Here is a 20346-nt window from a genome sequence, read left to right as displayed (position 1 = left end):
ATTTTACCCATTCCTTACACAGAGGTGACCGTTCTCTCTTTGCTTTACAGAATCAGTCACAGCTTTCATGCTAATGACCCAAAAAAAGCATCTTTCCAAAAGGCTGATTATCCATCATTTCATTAAATCAGTGGGAGCAGGAGGTGCTCTGCACTTGAGAATCAGTGCTCAAGCAGACTGCTGACACTATGCAATTCAAATGCTGAACATGATGTTAAATGGAAAACGCTATCACCATACATGCCTTTATCCAGACAGTACAACAGTACCATCGTCTTGTTCATATTGCTCAAGGAATACACACAGATGCACGTGGGTTCATTGTGTATATGCCACTATTCTCACAAATGCATTGCTCCATTAAGAGATCCATCAGCATCCTCTTTGTGCCATGAGGGACTGCAGTGCCTTCTTTCTTCACCTTCTCCATTTACAGTGCTGCCAACCACAAGCATCTAAAATACATCAACTTTCACCCTGAACATAAACGTGGCACACAAAATGCGATTTCATCTAAGAAAATCTGGTTTTCATACCTCTAATTCCATTACACACTTGTTCGGGTTCTGTTCTCAAGCTTTTCTCTCCAGTTAAACTTGTGTTATAGTATTTCCCGTGTAGTTCCGTGTTTACAGGCATTGGGGATTTACAAGGAGTACCAAACAAAATGAATCTGTGCCAAAACCACAAGAGCTGACAACGTATTTGTCACTTTATCCAGCAACATCTCACTTTAGGCTTTAAGTCTGCAAGTCCCCATAAGGATGGTGCTTTCTAGCTGCATGGAAATGAACAGTCTCTAACAGGAGAAGTTGTAAAGCCAAGTAACAACTGGCAATGAAGTGGTTTTGTCCTCACACACATTGACCTTCTGCCAACACAGAAGTAATGCCTTCTTCTCCAGACTCTAACCTTCAATTCATTGGACCAGGTTCCAGTGTTTATGGGTAAACCTGGTGTGTTTTGCAACTGAGAAACCCACACTTTGTGGTCCTCACTGGGAACATTGAAGCATTTCTCCAATACAAACCTAAGCACGAGCAAGAATACATCATTATCCAGTCAGAAAACCCAAGGTGAGCCCCAGAGCCACTAGAACTTGCACCTTGTGTTTTCATTTTCATACATGACCATTACAAGTTCCAAATGGTTACAAAAGCTTGTGAACTGGGGCATTTACAAACAGGTTTAAAGAAAATGGCATGGAACATACAGACTTTCCCATTCCCTGGGTCCAGTGCAATGGTACCTCCATACCCAAGGATGGTGTGACCCCCACTGAAATGACTGTACCTGGTTGCAACACGTGAACAATGAGGATAAACTGGACGGGGTTCAGATAGGAGCAACAAACAGTAAAGATAGTGACACTGAATCCATCCAACACAGACTGGAGGGCAAGGAATGACGAGCTGGAACAGGAGTTTGATAATAGCAGGTAACAGATGAAAGTGCAACAGTACCAAGTGCTGAAAGACAAGACAGAGGCATTTTTGGATATAAACAGAACTAACCACTGTAACTAATTCAAGGCTAGATTAGCCATCTGTGGCAAACAATATTACGCAAGGTTTTACGCTTTCCTAAATGCTGTTCTGTAGCTCAAGCAAAAATCAATTCAGAAGAGTCTTATACCTGGCATTCAACAGGGCTTTCACAGAGGTATCTGAATGGTCCCATTTTGGTTTACAGCCTATGAGTCTTTCAGTGCTTTTTTTTTCTTATGGCTTTCAAAGATGTGTGAAGATAGTTGGAAGTGTCTCAGCCTCTACGCATTTTGCCATGACTGAATGGCTAGCAAGGTCTGAACAAGGTACTACTTTCATAAGTCACATGAGAGCTACGCTGCCCTAAAGGCCGTGAGGAAATTCACTCTAATGGCTGCTTCAGATTTGGAACCATAGAGAACATGGAGACCCAAAGCAAAAGTGGCAGGATAGACTCAATAGAGGAGTTTAAGACCTACCCATTCTTCAGACTTGTCAGGAGAGAAGATGAATAAAATGAGAGTTCTGCTTCCAAAAACACTGTGAGAGCAATGGTAGAAATGCAGGACTTAGAGAAAAGCTTCTTAGGTTTATCTGGGATAGCATGCAAGAGGCAGAGCTATGGGTAATTTGAAATATCATGCCACATATCAAAAGCTTTACAAACTTTATCACATCCATAAGGTTCAACCCAGGGTTGCTTGCACGTATGTCTCTAAACCTTTGCCCTGGTACTAAAGGATCCAGACCAGCACTAGGGCATTATTTCATGTGTGAAGGACAGCTTCAGGAGGAGCGAGTGGTGAGCTATCTGTGGCATGACATGGTCACACACCACAGCCTGAATACCAACCCCTACAGCAAGGTGGAAGGTCATACATCGGGAGCACTCCCTCCCGGGATGCTCTAATTCAGATCATGCCCATCTGTGGCAGGCTCTTCAGCAGAAGCCATACCTTTACTGCCTGCTGGAAGGCTGGTTTCTGGTTTGCTGTCTCAGACCCAGCCGTAACACAAGCACACTCATGCATATTGCATCTCTCAGGTGAGAGGAAACAATGCATTGTCCGAGTCATTAAAGCCCAGGGCTGATGATAGATACACACAAGACAGTCCAGTGACTGAAGATCCAGACCTACAGAGCAGCAGGTAGGTTTGACACAAACTCTATTTCAAACTGGTATGGCTTACAGGGAGGGTAAGCCATACCAGTGATAGGGAAGCAAACAGCAGTCTTTCAAGGTCTCTCTGCAAAGTGTTTGGGAACACGGGTTTGAAAACACGCAAGGTTTTTCATTTCCCCTTCCCAATAATTCTTTGTTCAATTTTAATACACTCTAGTTTGAAAGCTTAAAGGATTTAAACAGTTATTCCCCAACATCTCTGCTTTTCAGCGGAGCTCAGAAGAGAACCAGGGACACTTACACTTTCATAGTACTTTTGGCCTTGTCTTCAAAGACATAGCAGAGATGTACAAGAAAGCATATCCTCAGGGAAAACTCACAGTGCTGCAGCCTCAAGATCTCCAAGTAGGATTAGCATTAGTGGTTAACTGATGCAGCTGGGTGGTAATTACTACTTTGCACATGTTGAATATTTCTGCTCATACCACTGTTGGAGCACAGAAGCTGCTTTCCTCCTTAACTATGAAGATACGGGCTCTGCTTTTGAATGCACAGCATTGTACAGGGTGAGTTCTCTGACTGGGATGTGTGGTCCTGTTTGCTGGCTCCTGCTCACACCATGGAGCATCCCTCCAGCGTACAGAATGGGTGCTATTCTTCAAACCCCACAGTATTCTCACCCTGTTAAGCAGTAAGGATCACTGCCCAAAACTCTTCCTTCTCCCTCCTATAGAATGAGCTCCTAGACAGGTACCAGATCAAGCAAAAAGCATTTTAGAGAACTCTGAGCTGACAATGGCATTTTCATGGAGCAGGATACAGTGGCTGCTAAGAGCACATGGATTCCTACAGTAGTGGGGGATGGAGGAGGCAGGCAATCATGTGCTCAAAGGCATGGAGAGGAAGAGGGGGAGGAGAACAAGGAGGAGAGAACAAAGTGTCAACGTCTTAACTGGGACACACAAAGAGCCAGTTCTTGGTAAGAACTTAATCCAGGATTAACAAGAGGTCAGCTACCTCTGCAAGGAGACAGCACTAAAAGGAGCTAATTAGCTCTCCTTAATTGCACAAAAGGAACCACACAGAATTCAAGGCATTCACACCGAGCAGGTCCCACCTCACCTAGGAAACAGGGCCCTACCTGTTGTCCGCAGCACCACGCTCAAACAATCAGCGTGTGGAAAGCCAAAAGCAGGCAAGGTGAAAGGATGTTAGCAAAGAGTGTGCAGGGAATTAGGCTCAGCATCAACAAGTGAAATGGCTGAGCAAGAGCTGGAGCCTACATCACACAGGACAAACACTTCTAGCACGGCCAGTGTATTTCCAGACAGCTTCTTCAGCATCCACTGCCATAACATGCGGAACTGCCCAAGCTCCCTATAGTAACTACAGCTATTGCTTTCATAAACATCCCAATTTAGGCAGGCATTGCACCCTGGGCAGAATAAAAAGAGAGCACAAAACAAATGCATCATGGACCATAGGCAGGTAATAGCCCCCGGTCTGGAAACTGGGATGATGCAGTGGAAAAGGGTGGCTGAATTGACCTTCCTGAAATTCTCAGACTTGAGTTTCTAATCATACATTACAAAGACACGTACATATCCCTAAATCCTCTGCCAGCTTCTGCTCGATACTAAATCCATCTCTTGTTTTCCTCCAAAACCATGATATGTTCTATTCTAGCCCACTGATGATAAGCTGGTGCATATTTTACCCCAGAAGCACTTGTGCTGCTGACAGTCAGCATGCTTGAAAATGAAGAACAATAAGTACATCAATAACTGATTTCTCCAAGATCAAGCACTAATAAAAGTAATTCCAGTACTTATTTGTTTTAGAGCACCGTGCTGAGGGCTGGGCAGGTTATAGGCAGACAGGGCCCTCACTGTGAGAAGCTTACATACAGTGCAAGACTTCAACCATGCACTGAAAGGCACAAAGAGGCTGCACTGATTTCAAGCCCTGCTGCAATCAAGGGAGGCACCTTCGACTCCCAGGGACCGAGTGCATCCCAGCTCGAGAGAGGATGAAGGGAAAAGCAAAACAAGAGGTTGACCAGGGGACAACTATCACACACACAAAGGAAAATAGCAACAGAAACAGGAGGTCACCTATTAGTTACACGTCCCTGAGGAATCATTACAGTAGTGCCTCCATTATCCGTGTATCCTTCTTTCCTTATCCCTTCAGGATGGAATTGAATATCATGCCATTGTGCTTCCCGTTACATTGTGAAGGTAGCCACCAGGGGACAAGCAGCAGCAAAACTGCACCTCAAACCCAACCCAAACACATCACGTTCTTGGCATACCATTCCAAAGATGACAAAGCCACATCCCGCTCTGCTCCCTCAGATATGCTGTTCCTATGCAAGCTCAGCACAAAGAGAGAATTCCCTGACAGCTGGATAAAGCTTCAATAGCTGCCATTGGGGAGAGCAAAATGCACATCGGCTGCTCTGTGCCAGGGGCTGGGCTCCGGTCTCCTGGTACAGACATGCCCCACTCCAATCCCTTCACTACCCCTCTGCTCCTTATTCCACGCTGCACTGAGCTGAAACAGTTCAGACCTGTGAGTAGATTTATGTAGAGAAGGAAGAGGAAAAGGGCCCTAAAAGGGCCCGATGTCTGTCTTTAGCACTGGCTGGTGCAGTGTGCGCTTCTACGTCACGTCATTCAGTTCCGCCAGCTTCACCATTCCTCTGGACTGTTCCAATCTGTTTATCCCAACCAAAAGCAGCCTCCTAAAGCCTTCCTCCAAAGCACTACCCCAGTCTCTAACCTTCAGGCTCCTGATTTCAATCCCAACACCCGTTCACACGTATTGGATTCTTCCCCACTCTCACCCACTGACTTTCTTAACCTTGCCTGACACTCTTCCAGGATGGGTTCAGATTCCTGTTACCTGCTGGGTTCACCCAGAGACTCACTAACACTAAAACAGCAAACTCAGTGCAGCCTTTACTCCCATAAAGACAGCATTGCTCCACCAGAGTCTTCTCCCCCCCACACTCTCATCCCTTCCACCCGACCCTCTGTACCTCCACCCCAGCCCTGCACTGCATCAGGGGATCCTTTTTCCTGAGGAACTGCCTGACCTCAGCATGCACACACAGACACAAAGGAACCTGCATCCACAGGAAGGAGTCCTCCTGCCTGCCTGCGAGATGAGAAACGAAGAGCTCAGTGATGGCATCGCCACCTGTTAGCACATCGCATTGCCCGCAGTGAAGCTTCGTGTCTTCCCTGCTCCTCTGCTCTCCGGTTCCGAAACCACCATTTAAACTGCAGGCAGAAGCAGTTCTGCTGGGAGAGAGACCATTAAAGCAGGCAAGAATCTCACTGCTCCGATGCATTTTATGCTCTCAAAAGTGGTTGACAAAAAGATTCCTCGCTCCGATAACGGCTTGGCATGGCTGAAACAAAGCCTTCTTTGCAACTGGCTACCCAGCTCTGGCATCTGAACTGGCTGCTGCCCACTGGAAAGAAAAGCTCCCACTGTCTCTTTAAGAATGCCCTGTAGCCCACATCGCTGGAGCTCAGTTAACCCTGGCTGCTCCTCACTCCAGACACTGATGTCAGCTATGAGATATCAGGACCTCTTCCTTTCTCCTGCTCTTACCTACCCGGTTCTACCGTCCTTGTACAGCTTCTCCACGCTGTTGCACATCCCTGGCACCCTAAGCATTTTTGCAGGGGCACTTTAGAAAAGCTTTATTAAATATCCCTCTAATCCCCATTATAAAAGCCACCAGGGAGTGCTTCTGTGATGACAAAGGAGCAGAGCAGTCGGCATGGACCGAAGCATCCCAATTACCTCTAAATTCAACTTCCTTACTCCCACAAATCACCCTATTTAGTCATTTCTACAGCTTATCTTGCTGAGCTGGAGGGACTATGCAGCCTTCTCTAAACCTTATCAAACACAACACAAACCATCTACCCCCCTAATACAACAGCAGGCAGCACAGCCAGCAAGAGGAGAAATACTTGTCTTCAGCACAGGGGTATTTCCAAACACAAACTCCTTGGAAGGCCAGCTTCTACAGAGGGGTTAGCGCAGAAGGTAGCGGTGTGACTCATATTGAAAGTGTGTATAAACACACATACAAAAGCCTACCTCACAAGCAATACAAACAGAGACCGATTCTCTTCTGGGCAAAGCATGAAGAATGCTGCCATACCACTGCCCTTGATTTTGTACCTACTCCAAACAGGTATAAAGGGGGAAACACAAAGTCAGGCCCAGCAATACACAGAAAGCAAGCAAGCAGCGCAGCCCCTCAGTGCGCAGGGTAAGAGCACGAAGCAAATTAGATGTGTTCTTGCAACACGATATAGGAGCAGGAAGGACTAATGTGATTCAGAGCTGCGTAAATCCGATCAATCGCTTCTCATGGAAGCTGGTGAAATTATGTGCTCTGTATGATCAGTTAATCTCCACCACTGACTTTATTATAAGGGTGCTGTCATATAATCAGAAAGCTATTCTTACAGAGAAACAAGTTCAAAGGATAGCAGCAAAAACATCACAATATTCACGAGGCTCATTTATTAAAGGAAACTCAAAGGGCAAACAAAGAGAAGTGGTCAACAAGTATTTGAAGAATGTAAACAGCAAAGAGAAAGAGAAGCAGTAGTAAAAGCTTTTATAACAACAAGCAATGCAATTCTGTTCAGTTGTGGGAAAAAAACGAGGCTGAAGTCAAATCCTTGCAGCCAAGAGCATGAAAGAAGTGGTATAAACTCATTCACTTGTCATGTTTATAAACCGCATTAGGTAACCATTAGTAAAGACGAACAGTAGGGAACTGTCCTGCACTGGCAGGAGCACGGATTAATGCCTCAATTCCATCACCCTTTTTTCCTGTCTCTAACTCTGCTTTCCATAATTTTCCTAACAGGCAGCAGCCCAGCCCGATGGAGCAAGGCCCTTCTTTTGAAAGCCTCTCTCACTGTCAAAAACCACAGTCTTAGATCCATTTCCAAAATCATTTATACTCTCACCCGTCTTTAAAACAGAAACCTGGGAGAATCAATGGGAAACCTGTTGGAAATGCTGGGGAAAGATAACATAACAGGCATTTGAAGCAATGATGTAGTTTTACTGCCTTCAGCCAGCCACTGAATATTGCTCAGCTTCTCTAAGCTCCAACCCCTAGACACGTATCTGCTTTCATAGCCTGCAGTTAAGCAACAGTTCATCTCCCAAACCTCATTCCTAAAATGTACATCAGATTCAAGGCCACCACATGAGAACGCTGCTTTTTAAACAGCTGACAGCTCTATAAAAACACAAATTCCAGTTCTGAGGGCTGCACAGCCACAACCCCATCTCCTTCCTCATGAGCAGAGGGCACTGCTTTCAGAGCTCGATAGCTGCTTTATTTCTATTCCTAGAGGGTCAGAAATACACCAAAATTACAGCTCTAACATACTGCCAGCTTTCTAAAATGCCCCTGTCTCCAGTGCAAACCTTTTAATTCACAGCACTTCGTGTGCCATCACTGCCCAAGGATGAGACCTTGCCAACGTGGAATCCTCAGACCTTGCCATCTCTTTCTCCTGTCATTTAAACAGGCTTGTTTGCTTAGTATTTCATTAAAGGAATGACTTGCTAAAGAGAGCTGTTACTACACTAAAGATAAACCCCGTTAATTAGGTGCCTTATGTCATGTGTATATGTGGATGCTTCATTCTGTTACCAAATCTTTGCTACTTCTGAATATATACCTCCTCCTTCCCTCCCCAAGTCTTTTTCATTCTATTTGTTTTCTCCTCCATTTCCCTTCTTGCTGTTCCAAGGCCTGAAATTAGGTGTAGTCAAGCCACATTCTTCCAAACCTGGTATTCCAAGTGGTTTGAAAAGGATTCAAAACATATACCCCAAATATATATTCCCCCTCCCACCAACCCAAACCCAAATTCCTCCTTCTCTGCTCCTTTTCCGTATGCATAGAGTGGCTGTGACACTGTCAGATGAGGATGGCAGCATTTACATCCTATGTTAGTTGAAAATAAGCACAGCATCTCCCCCCAGGGTCACTTGGCTATGTCCACAGAGAGCATTCTGTCCAGGCAAAATGCTTACGGAGAATAAACCTCTGGAAATATAAAGTATAATCAACAGCATAGACCTAACATTGACCAAATGGAAAACTTTCCTAAAGGAGAGGCTCAGGGAATGTTCCACCATCTTGTGTTCAGCTCTGCAAGAACACATTGAAGTTGCAGGAGGGGAAGAAAAGCTACTGGTTTATGTGCAGCATTTGTTTGGGTTGGTCTCCATTTCCCTAACTTTGACATTACTATTTATACAATTTATACAATTTCCTTTCGCCAGAGTCAAAATATGGAAATTAGCACTTACCATTCATAATAAGTATTAATTATTATAATGCTAATAATAATGGCAGCCTGCCATTCAGATGCACTTTCTGACCAGGACTGAAATCAGAGGCACACAAGGGAAGATTCAACCGCAAACACACTGTTTAATCAACCAAAGGAATACCACTAACTAGTTTAGAATAGAGAGCAAAGAAGAGTCTTGTTCCCAAGAGGAATTTCAGCTGACAAATGTGATTAAGCAAAAGAGATCTCGACCAGGATGCAGCAATTCTTGCATAATGTGCCACAAGAGCTTCAATGGCAATATTTGGCTCTTTCAGACCTTACCATATCCACTTTTTGAGCGGAACAGCCTTGATCAAGTAGAAACATGAAGTACCTGAGTGTTTCTGTCTAGTTCAACAGAGCTATTAACACATGCAGGGTGAATCACAAGCTTACAAAACGTGGAACACTGTTCAACATACCATTTCTAGCTCTTGTTACATGTAAATATCAAGCTGTGCTTGTGAAAGGGAGCGCAAAGGATGAATGGAATAGCAATATATATATTTGCAGATACTATATAGCATACTATATATGAATGGGGTATTTTGCAGGCAGGGCACCTGGGGCAAGATTGTGATACAAGTAGCTAGTGACAGATTAAGGCTTAAAACTGGCTTCTTGTGACTTCCAGTGCCAACAGGAAGGTCCTTGCTTCTCATTTGAAGGGGGCAAGGAGTTAAACAGTTCGAAGAGTGGAAAAGAGAACCTGCTAAATGTTATCTACAGCCTCTTCTCAACTCAATTTGCCTCTTTCCATGCTTTTTCCTCCTGCATAACTGAGGAAAATTATCTCTAGAGAATCCTCACTGCAGCCTCATTCATCTCAAGGCCCTGAGCAAGCAATGGCTGCAGAATTCCAGACCACCTCCCAAGCAGTTTGCCCTTCACTTGACATTTATGAGGCTGCTGAAGGACCAGAGAGAGCACAAGGTGATTTTACCCGCTGATAAGCAGAAAAGGCCGTTTTAGAGCAAAACAAATGATGAGGATTCAATTAGCCAAAATAATCTGCAGCTCAAGGAGAGATGCTGGGTGTTGACTCTGCAAAGCACAATGTCTTCATGGTATAAGTCAAAGAGCTCTTCTACCTCATTGCCCTCAGAGAGGTTTCAGTAAGCACATAGACAGGTATTAGAGAATAAAATTACAGATGGTCATCCAATTTTAAATCCAAAACTGATGCCAAAACCATACCGCATAGCAAACAGAAAACACGAAAGGGCTACTTTTGCATGTCTGTCATCACACAGAGCTTCAGCAAACCAAGTCTCAGAGCAAGGGCTTCATACTGACTCGGGTTTTCTTCAAATAGCCTCCTTCCACTGTAATTTTATATATGTATATATTTTACTAAAATAGTCACTTCACATGTCCTTTATACCATATTACCACTGAAGGTATTAATTCAGCATGGCAGTCCAGGACAAAAACTGGTCTGATCTTGGTTCTATTTCTGGCTCAGTGATTGCGAGTACAGTGAATTACATGCAAGGTTTTTCCTTGACATTTGTGCACTTGGATTAGGCTCCTAATTGCTTACTAGCACTTCCCACTACTGAAAAGCCCAGAGAAATTAGCACAAAACCTGCTGTGAACCACTTCATCAAGCTATGAAACCATTTACAAAATAGATCTGTCGGTACTCCTCAAAGTTGTTCTCTGGGTGACCTTACACAGCATCGTAAAGTTTCTTTCTATTGAGAGAAAAGGATAGAAACTGTGTCTTATGGACAGAGGTTCAGCCAAAATGGTCAGAATATTCTGGATGCAGGGAGAAACAAGTGACCTATTAATATGGTTTCCTCTTCCTGCTGCATCAACAGCAAATGGGAACGTTCTGATTCCTAAGATCCATTTGCAGAATTTATAAGGAGGAGTGAAAGCCTCTTCTTTCCAAAACGCTAGCACCGTGTTGGTATGTATGTGGGTCAGCTCTGATGGCTTTCAGCAGGATTATCAGCACCTATTTCTTCCTTTTGAATAAAAAGCACAGAGAAGAAACAGGGAGATGCAGAAGAATCTATGAAGATGGGAGAAAAGAACACTGAAACGTAACATTTCAACCTGTAGCATGAAGGTTGAACAGTACAAAAGGCACAACAGCACAGTTACGTAACTTCGATGGAACCATATCACTAGTCTTCCCCAAAAAATTGAGGAAGAATTGATTTGGAAATCCATCTTTCATTTGCAATACAATAGAACAAAGTTCGTGTTCACTGCACACAGTAGCTCTTTGCAGTATTGATACGAAATTGGAAGTCATTTAAACAGTTTCATCATTTCACTATGCAGTTAAGGAGGCAAGAATCCCAAATACCCACATTGGTCATTTTTATGTATTATGGCAAGGAGTGATTCTCTACAATAGAGAACACATTCCTCCTGGCCCTTTTCCACCAACCCTTTAGTTTAGATCCTGAAGTCATCACAGGACTACAGTGTAAAGACTGGGTATGTGATAGTGCACAAACGTCTTCCCTTCCCTCTTAGACGCTTGTGGCCCCAAGATGCTGACACACCAACTGAAAGAGCAGGTATCATTGCCTGCACTCCCGAAAGTGGCAGCCTCACAGCACACACAACTGAAACTGCCTAACGTTAATCTTCACTGCTCCCTGACATCAAACGGCTTCTAATTTTAGCTCTGCTGTTCTGTAACCCTACCTAGTTCCCATCCCACCCCCACAACTATATAATAGATCCTTCCTTCAGATAAGTAGGGTGTTGGAACATTGAGAGGGGTTTTTTTTCCTCACCCACAGGCACTAGCAGAAAAATGAATTGCAGTTTTATTTTTAGGTAGAGCCTTTGGCCCTTATTTTCTCTGTAGGTTCCCTATAGCAGGTTCTGCGGCTTAGAAATATTCCAACCAACAAATCAGCACAAGCAGCGCAAAAGGAACCACAAAAGGAGGAAAAGCAGATGAGCAGACTTTTGTTCAGTATCCCATTTATGGGGTATCGAGTTCAGCCACCAGCTTGCTCTTATCCCTGCAAGACTCCTCAGTCATTCGATTGCCATTTTTCATAAAAGATCCAAATTAGTATCCGTCTATGCTGGATTATGCACCCCCATATGAGGAAGAAGGCTAATGGTGAGCAGCACTGCCTAAGATATATGGGGAGGGAAAGCTGCCCACCCTGCTGCAGTAGTTTCTGCCTTCCAAAGCGTAAAGCTCAGGGCCTGGCTTATTATAGCCCCTAAGGACCCATGAGATAACAGTGATGTAAGGCTGGAAGCCAAAGTTCTCTCTTGCAATCCCACATCACAGCATAAAGCCGTATACAAGGGTATAAAAACATTATGCTGTGACATGAAGGTAACCTATTAGACCAAGATATTAGGCCCTGACTATGGCAATAACAACATACTAAGGGACTGCAGTATCATTTCTGATACCAGGATGTTGTATAGAACAGCATGATGCTGCACTGGTACATCAGGACCTTACGTCATGTTTTGATGTCGTAAAGTGATGACGGTTACACATCAGGGTTCTGCTGTACTGCAGCGTACTGTGACCACCTAATGACTCCATGGTATGCAGCTATGCTGTGATATGATACCAGATGGTGATGAGATCATTTTGGGCAGAATTAGGTGGCGTACTGCAAAAACGCATGACATCGTATTAGAGATCAGCACGTTACCTTGTGCCAAAACAAGCCTGTGCCGAGACTCGGAGGTGGCCAGAGGTTCCCCCATAAGATGCACTATGTTATTTTGAGCAGTCTAACAGCATGAAATGAATGGGTCGCCTGAAAACAGGCAAGAGAAAGTCCTCTTCCTAATGGTCAGAGCGGGCTGCTCCTGCTGACAGCATTCTGTCCCTGTGCTACTGCCCTTCCTGGTACAGAGAGAAATCATGTGTCTGCCTGAGAACAGCTCCATAAGGAAATCTGCATTAACCCCAGCAGTGCCATCTAGAACTGGAATGAACACTTCTACAGCAAGGACCAAAAGATCTGCTTGTATGCCGTGCATTTGATGTGATTCTTCTCTTTAGATAAATACTAACCCTATAAAGCCATTTCACTGCAGATAGTGGAGGCCGTACAACCCACGTTAAAGTACCTTAACCAAGTCTGACAAACAGCAAAGTGTATTTTATACTTAGATCTGTCCCTCTCTAGAGCCATACTAATCAGTCCACTAGTAACAAACACATATTCTGAGGTGTTTAAGGACTTGAAATAACATCCTTAACTTACCCTTCTGTGCCTGGATACTGCAGCACAGTCAGATAAATAAAACTGCCTGCAAACATCCTAGAGGTAAAACACAGTAACTACTGCATAGTCCCAAAATGCTCTATACTTCAATTAAATAAGGCAAGCAATCAGACCATTTGACTTGGTCCTCTTTGGGATTCAGAGGAGGATGAAGGGAGGATGCTGGAGAGATAACCCAAGCAGGGCTTGGTTAGCACTCTCACAAGCATCTCCAGGGGAGCGGATGAGGACCTTCACTGCCCTCCCCAGCAGAACACAGCCCCCAGGGCAGCGCAGTGCCCCCAGGACCCTGAGACAGAGAAAACTCAGAGATAAGAGCGTCACCTACTGAATCACTGCGGCATTTCAGCTAGCACAGGAGTAATCTTCTTATGTCCCCCATAAGAACCTACCAGCCTCACTTGCTCAGCTCTGAATCTGACTAAATTAACTGGCTAGCTTCAACCTGGCGTATTACAAGTGCTGTGATAGAATTGGGTATGCAAAAGCTCACCGGTGACACGCTTAAAGATGTCCAGCGTTGCTCATGGGTAGGTACGGAACCGAATGCAGGGGGGTGCCATGTTATTGCAGATACACATGAGCACAGCATTCCTAACACATGCTTTGCTCTCCCGGTAGTACGCTAAGCTATTATGCAACTCATCAGCCCAACTGCATACCACATAAAGCAGCGAATCAGTGCACGAGTTGGGTTTTCTTTTTAATTAAAGGAATAAAAAGGGAAGATTTTCAAATGCTAACAGTTATATCACTTGTACAGCCTGTGTTACGCATGGCCATGTATATATAGAAGAATTTTAAAGGCTCTCAGGGTAATTAAATTAGAGATAAAATGACAGAAATTAGAGGCAGAGATGACCTATTGAGTCATCCCTGGCTCTGGTCCGTCCCCTGGGGCCCAGCACAAGATGCTGCCTAGTGCTGTGCTGGGCTGCTTTCATTCTTTACACCAAAAATAATAAATAAAACAACAGAGGGAAAATAACTTCACTTCTTTCTCACACTTCACAGGGAAGGATCTCAGAGCACTAAAGTGAGACTGATGCAGAACGGCACACTGGAGAGGGAGGCTGTTATTTCTATGATGACATCCTTTTTCATTACAGAGAAAAGGGATTAAGGAATAGAAACAGGCCTTCACATTGCTCCTGTCACCCACTTTGCACTTTCAATCCCAACTACAAAGTCGCATTCCACTGTTAACTATGGAACCGTTCCCACCTGATAAAGTTCTGATTAAATTGATTTCATCACGCTAATTCAAAGGTGATTTATCCCAACTAAGTCGTTTTGATATATCAGGGATTTAAAATAGTTTTGATATACTCAAGATTTTATGTAAACCTTTGTTGGCCTGATTTATATTAGAGATATATATATAGAATTGCATCTATATATATTGCATGCATATATATTTACATGCCCATGTAAAATACAAACTTGACCAACAACAACATTGACATCCAAAGGTCTGAGATAGCTTTGCTGATCACTTTCACCAACATAATGTTTTCTTTCATTGCCCACTTGTCCAAACCCAGAGACTTTCCCCCCAGAACCACCAAAGAATTAAATGAGCGCTTTGGTACCTTCCAGGAAGCTGTTAGTTCCCTCGACTCCCAACTCCTAATACGTTATTAGAGCAACATAAGGTGCATCCCAAAAAGCAGCTATTTAAAGGACAAGCCGAGCAGGAGCCATTCCACGCACACCGGATTCAAAACGTTTTCTCCACCTTCTGTCAGGATAAACCCGCACAGATCTATTTAATCTGGGTGCAAACAGACACGGGCTCCAGGCGCTCAGGTGTGCGTGCGTGCAGAGATGCAAATTCATGCACAACCATAGCAAAAGCCGGGAAGAGGAGGGGAAGGGGTGGCGGCAGCAGGGAGGAAGATGCAGGCAGACCAGAGGGAAGCTCACGGCATCACGGTCCTGATGCAGAGATGCCCGGACAGGAGCGGCCCGTCGTTCCATCTATCCCCATTGACTTCCCCGCCGGCTCCCCCCGAACCAGCAGCCTGCACTGATGCCCCCCCGGCGGTGCTGCAGTGGCTGCGAGCTTCACAGCGCAGGCACCGGCCAACTTAGCGGAGCGCATCCCTCTCCCCGGCGGCCCCCCCTTCGCCGCAGGGCTGGGAAGGAGGATTTGGGGAAGAGGGAAGGGAGGGGTGAGATCACGCTCTGCTTACCAGGCGAGCTTGAACCCTTTCATTAGTACAGTCACGATAATCCGGTGCCCGTGTCCTTGTCTGCCCACTGACAGCTCCAGGGGTCCCAGGACATATTGGAGCAGACCCGGCCGGAGAGCATCCCCCGGGGAGCGCCGAGCCGCATGCACACAGCCCCCCGCGGCGGGGCACGGCCGCCCCCTTGGCCCCGGTACCCCCCCCGGAGCCCCGCCGACAGGCACCGCGCTCCCGCACTAGCAGCGCCGGGGGCTGAGCCGCCCCGCTCTCTGCTGAGCATGTGCGGCGCCGGCAGGACAGCGCGCAGCACAGCATGCCATGGCAGCACAGCATTCCATAGCAGCACGGCCTGACCCCCCCCGGCAGCGCTGGAGCCGGCACAAGGGGGATGTGGCTTCCTCCGCTCCCGTCCCGTTCCTCCTGCCCCGCTTAGCACAGGCAGAGCAGCCCCATCACTACCACGGGCTCCCTCTCGGTGAATTAACCCATCGCTCCGGCCTCAGAACGTTACTGAGAACTGCTACAGCCTAACTGAAACTGGAACTGGGTGGGGGAGAAAGTGTCTTATAACACCCAGTGCTTGCATAGAAGGCTCAGTTGTGTAGCTTTGCTTGGAAGGACAGACTGGTTTGGGTTGGAAAGGAGCTTAAAGCCCACCCAGTTCCAACCCCCTGCCATGGGCAGGGACACCTTCCGCTAGAGCAGGTTGCTCCAAGCCCCATGCAACCGGGCCTTGAGCACTGCCAGGGATGGGGCAGCCACAGCTTCTCTAGGGAAGAAGCTTTATTTGCTTTGACTTTGTTTAATGAAGGGACCAGATCTTTTTTCTGGTTCTCCCCCATCCTCAAGAGATGGACAGAAGCCAAGTTCTAGATAGACATCCCAAGTTCTAGTTCCACTTCTGTAAGGCTTTGGACATCCCAGCGCAGGTAAATGGAAACAGGACCATGGCAGTGGGGCTGAAGTTTTAGACACTGTTCAAGTAACACTGAAATGTGGTTCTGGGTAGTTGTGCCCCTCCAAATAGCTTCCCAAGCTCCCATTGCACCATGGTGCAGTCTTTGCTTCACTATTCCATACCATCATGCTGCAACAAAACTGCATCCTCTCTTCCACTGCATTTGTGAAGGGCAGTGATTGGCAGCACCCTAACAGGAGAGCCCTGGGATAGGCAGAGATTGAAACACTTGCTTTGAAAATTGTTTCGAACATGAACTTGGAAGCACACCTTCTCATTTATTTCTAGACAAAAAGCATTAACTGAGCCGTAAAGCTGGGCACATGCATTTCCACATGACAAACAGCATGGGAAAACCACATTGAGATCTCACCCCATGTAATCCCAGACTCAGCCCCCATTAGGTCCAACCTATATCAGATGCCTGGCTTGGACTCAGCTTTTCTCCGCGAGATTCTTTGAATCTATGGCCTGCAGGTTGTCAAGGAGGGAAACAAATCACAGTGCTGTAAAATGGGTCAGGAGACCTGCAAGCTTGGCAAATCTGGGACAGACTAATGCTGCAGAGTCACATGTTTAGAAACCAAAGCTCAGGCAAGAAAGGTATTAAGAGATAAGCAGCCATGTACATAACGTGGGGGTTTGGAAATTATCAAAGCAGATAAGACCACTTAGAAGAAAGTGTCTGTTTAAGCATCCTTCTGGCAGTTACAGCCATAATTCAGCTGGGATCCTCACAGCAGGAACCTTGGTGAAGGAGCTGTGGATCACCACCACCAGGAACCCCAAGCAGGTGACCCCACTATTTACAGGCTGGATTCTGCATTCACTTGCCTGGTCCATCCATGTTAGATAACGCTGCCTGGGCAAACCATTTCCTTTTCCTCCATCCTTAGCAAAAACCACTCCAGGGAAGAGATATTACAATTTAAATAAGGGAACAAAAGAGCATATGTAGATATCGAGAGAGAGATAGGCTACGCACAGCCACCCTGTCCACCTCCGCAGTGCTAAGAATACTTAGAATTCACACGCACACTGAATTCCAGATAAATTATCTACCTACTCCATCCCGAGCATCCATCCCACAAAATGGAAAATGGGAAGACAGAAAAAAGCACATTCAGAACTATGGCTTGAGCACTCCAAACCCAGTTCTGGCTTTGTTTGGAAAAAGCCCTGTAATCCATGTCTTTTCACTCATCTGTGGAACTGCATGTTGTGAGGAGACATTGAGTACATGGTTGTACTAAGCAGCAATGATAGATTGCTTTGGATGGTATAAGTGTCAACAGAAATGACAAATGATCTTTGATCATTATGTTTTGGATGCAGAAAAGCTTTTATAAGCCTTTTTTTTTTAAGAATTCCTTCATTTTTCCATACAAATAATAAACAAAATAGCAAAAATAATAATAGAAGTGTAAGCCCTGGTTTTCCTTTTAGTTTGTTTCATGTTTCATAAAAACAAGCCTAACAGTGAAACACAGAGAGCAGGTATCTCTTTGGCCAACATTAGCCATCACACAATCCTGAAACCACCACAGTAACACTGTCTCCTTTATGTCTCACCTACCACGGCCTCTCCTCCCTTACCTAACCAAAATCTGAATTCAACAGCAGCTGTGAAACATACGGAGGTGCCCTTCACTTCTGCTGAGGAAGGCAGGAGCCTCCAAAGCATAAATGCTTAACTAGAGCACTAAGATCGTCAGCTAAGTTCTTCCCTGCAGCTTCTATACCTCACCTCTCACAGCCGCATTCCTTCCCAGCTCACCCCTGTGCCTCTCTCCATACAGGATGCTGCAGTTGTGGCTCTCATGGCCCTCTGTTGACTGCCACCTCTGTGCCCACAGTAAAGCTGCATCTTCTGCCTCTTCCTGAAAAACATGCTGTTCTCTACACCTTGTTACTTCCTTCTCTGCTCCTTCCCTTTACTCCACCAGCTATTTCATAACATCTGTTGATCACCTTTGCATCTTTCAGTGTTACGTTCTGTTCTCAGCTCCCTTTCCTATCTCAGTCATCAAATCACCTTTCCTTCTTCCACAACCCAAAGTTTATTCTTGCCGTAGCAATCCCCTTTCTTCTTTGTATTCATTTCTACTTCACCTGTTCACAGAGCCAAATGTACATTTTCCCCAATGACTACCCTTCATAAAGGATGTTCGATCAGATGTTCACAGCCATAAAATCTGTAGAATTTATTATTATTTATTATTTGACATATTATTATGTCAAAGAATTTGCTTGTTGCAGCAGAGATTTGAGTGTTTGGGAAAGAGATCTCCTTTTCTAATGGCAAAAAGAATGAGGTACATAATCTGCTAAGCCTAAACAATGAATAACAATAAGTTTACACGGTGTCCCTTCCCCCCAAGCCAAATTCTCATGAACTTCAAAAAGGATTCGAGAAGATAATTTGGATCCTGGCCTCCCGCCAGTAATATTTTGAGTACTTCTGGTCCAGAGCAAGAACACCATGAATACAGCCTCCCTTGTGGCTTCTGGTGCTTCCACCACCAGTCAGGATGAGGAAGTCAAGCAGCACACACACAGACACTAAAAACAGCAACAGAGTAAAAGCCATGCAGGACTTTCTCAAACAGACTCGGAGATTATGAGTCGCATTAAAATAGGAGTTGGAAAAAAAAAAAAGACGGATGTTTTCCTGACCTGTAACTATAAACTGTTAAGGCCGCATGAATTTTAAAGAGTTAGAGCTGTAATACACAAAGCCAGAGTTACTTATTCTTCCTGACCTCCAACTTAGATGAAAGGAAGACTAAATGGTACCGTCCAGATAAAACAGTGCTTTACATGCCCTCTGCACAGGCAACAACATCTGGACAAAGTGACAGGCTGTAATGGATTAGGGCTTGGTGTTCTGGTCAGACGGCAAGGAACAGACAATTTGTACACAGCGTTTCGCCACCTCCCTTGTCAGGGTTTGGAGGAAGCACAGAGGCAACTATAGACATTAAAAGTCATACAACAGTAGTTAATGTTTAGCATTATTTTATTCACATGCCAGCTATTCTGCATTCCCCCGTTGTCCTTCTCCCCTTACACATGCTTCTCCAAGCAATCTCAGTCTGAGCAAGTGCTATCTAATAAAAGCCAAGGAAATAATCTCTGCAGTACTGTAAATCGGTGTCTTTTCTGTCTTCACTCATCACTCCTGTTACAGCTTTTGAAGACAATGTGTTTCTCAAGATGGAACACGTAATTCAGGTACTTCAATATCTCCCCCTCACCCTGAAAGTTCTGACAACTTTCCATGTATGCACTTGCAGCACAGAGAACCTTTCAGTGTGAGAAGAATGAAAGACAGCTCACTGATTTATGTTGCTCATTTCCACTAGTTGATTACCTGGAAAATGATTCATGCTTTCCCAAGAAGAGCTGGCCTAATTTTTGTCTCTCCAACAGATCAACTACTTTTCCCCCTGGCACTCAGCAGGAGCAGGGACAAAACAATCCAGGTTCCAACTTGTTGCGGGGTATCACATAAGCAAAGGTGACACGTCACCATGTCACAATCCTAAAGCAAGGTACCCCATAGCGTACAAGAGACAATGATAGCACCATCAGTTCTGAAAAGCCTTAAGACAACTGACTGAATGATTGATTACCCTGAGATTAAAACAAGAGCCTATAAACCAGTAAAAGCTGCACTCCTCTCTATTTTTAATGCTCTAAATACAGGACTATTCTTTACCACATCAGGAAATGACACTTCTTGAGATACCCTCAAAGGTGCCCCAGCAGAAAAGGAAGTGACAGCGCAACACAATGGAGAGCAGCTATGGAAGTAAGTAACATCCTGGAATTACATCCCATGGCCACCTTCTAGCATCATCTCCGCTGAGAAAATGTCTGTTAAACCTTCTCACAAGCTCTTTGCTAGTGCAGGCTAACCCAAGCAACACGAATAACATCCCTTGGA

The 20346-nt window shown here is 45.1% G+C and overlaps 1 protein-coding gene across 7 annotated transcripts in view; it reads right to left on the bottom strand.

Moving 5' to 3' along the window:
* Nucleotides 1-20346, bottom strand: part of GRAMD1B (GRAM domain containing 1B) — a 129318-nt gene that overhangs the window by 33257 nt on the left and 75715 nt on the right. The window contains exon 1 of one of the 7 annotated variants that reach the window (XM_065697345.1): nucleotides 15443-15541. The exons of 5 other annotated variants lie outside the window; for them this stretch is intronic. In XM_065697345.1, the coding sequence (XP_065553417.1) occupies nucleotides 15443-15465 (23 nt within the window). In that variant the 5' untranslated portion in view covers nucleotides 15466-15541. Of the gene's footprint in view, nucleotides 1-14839; nucleotides 14856-15442; nucleotides 15542-20346 lie in introns of those variants that run through there. One more of the 7 variants, XM_065697350.1, reaches the window with a different exon arrangement.

This window comes from Lathamus discolor, chromosome 17 (genome assembly GCF_037157495.1).
Source record: "Lathamus discolor isolate bLatDis1 chromosome 17, bLatDis1.hap1, whole genome shotgun sequence".
NCBI classification, from domain to species: domain Eukaryota; kingdom Metazoa; phylum Chordata; class Aves; order Psittaciformes; family Psittacidae; genus Lathamus; species Lathamus discolor.
This window is presented reverse-complemented; position numbering and strand designations above follow the sequence as displayed.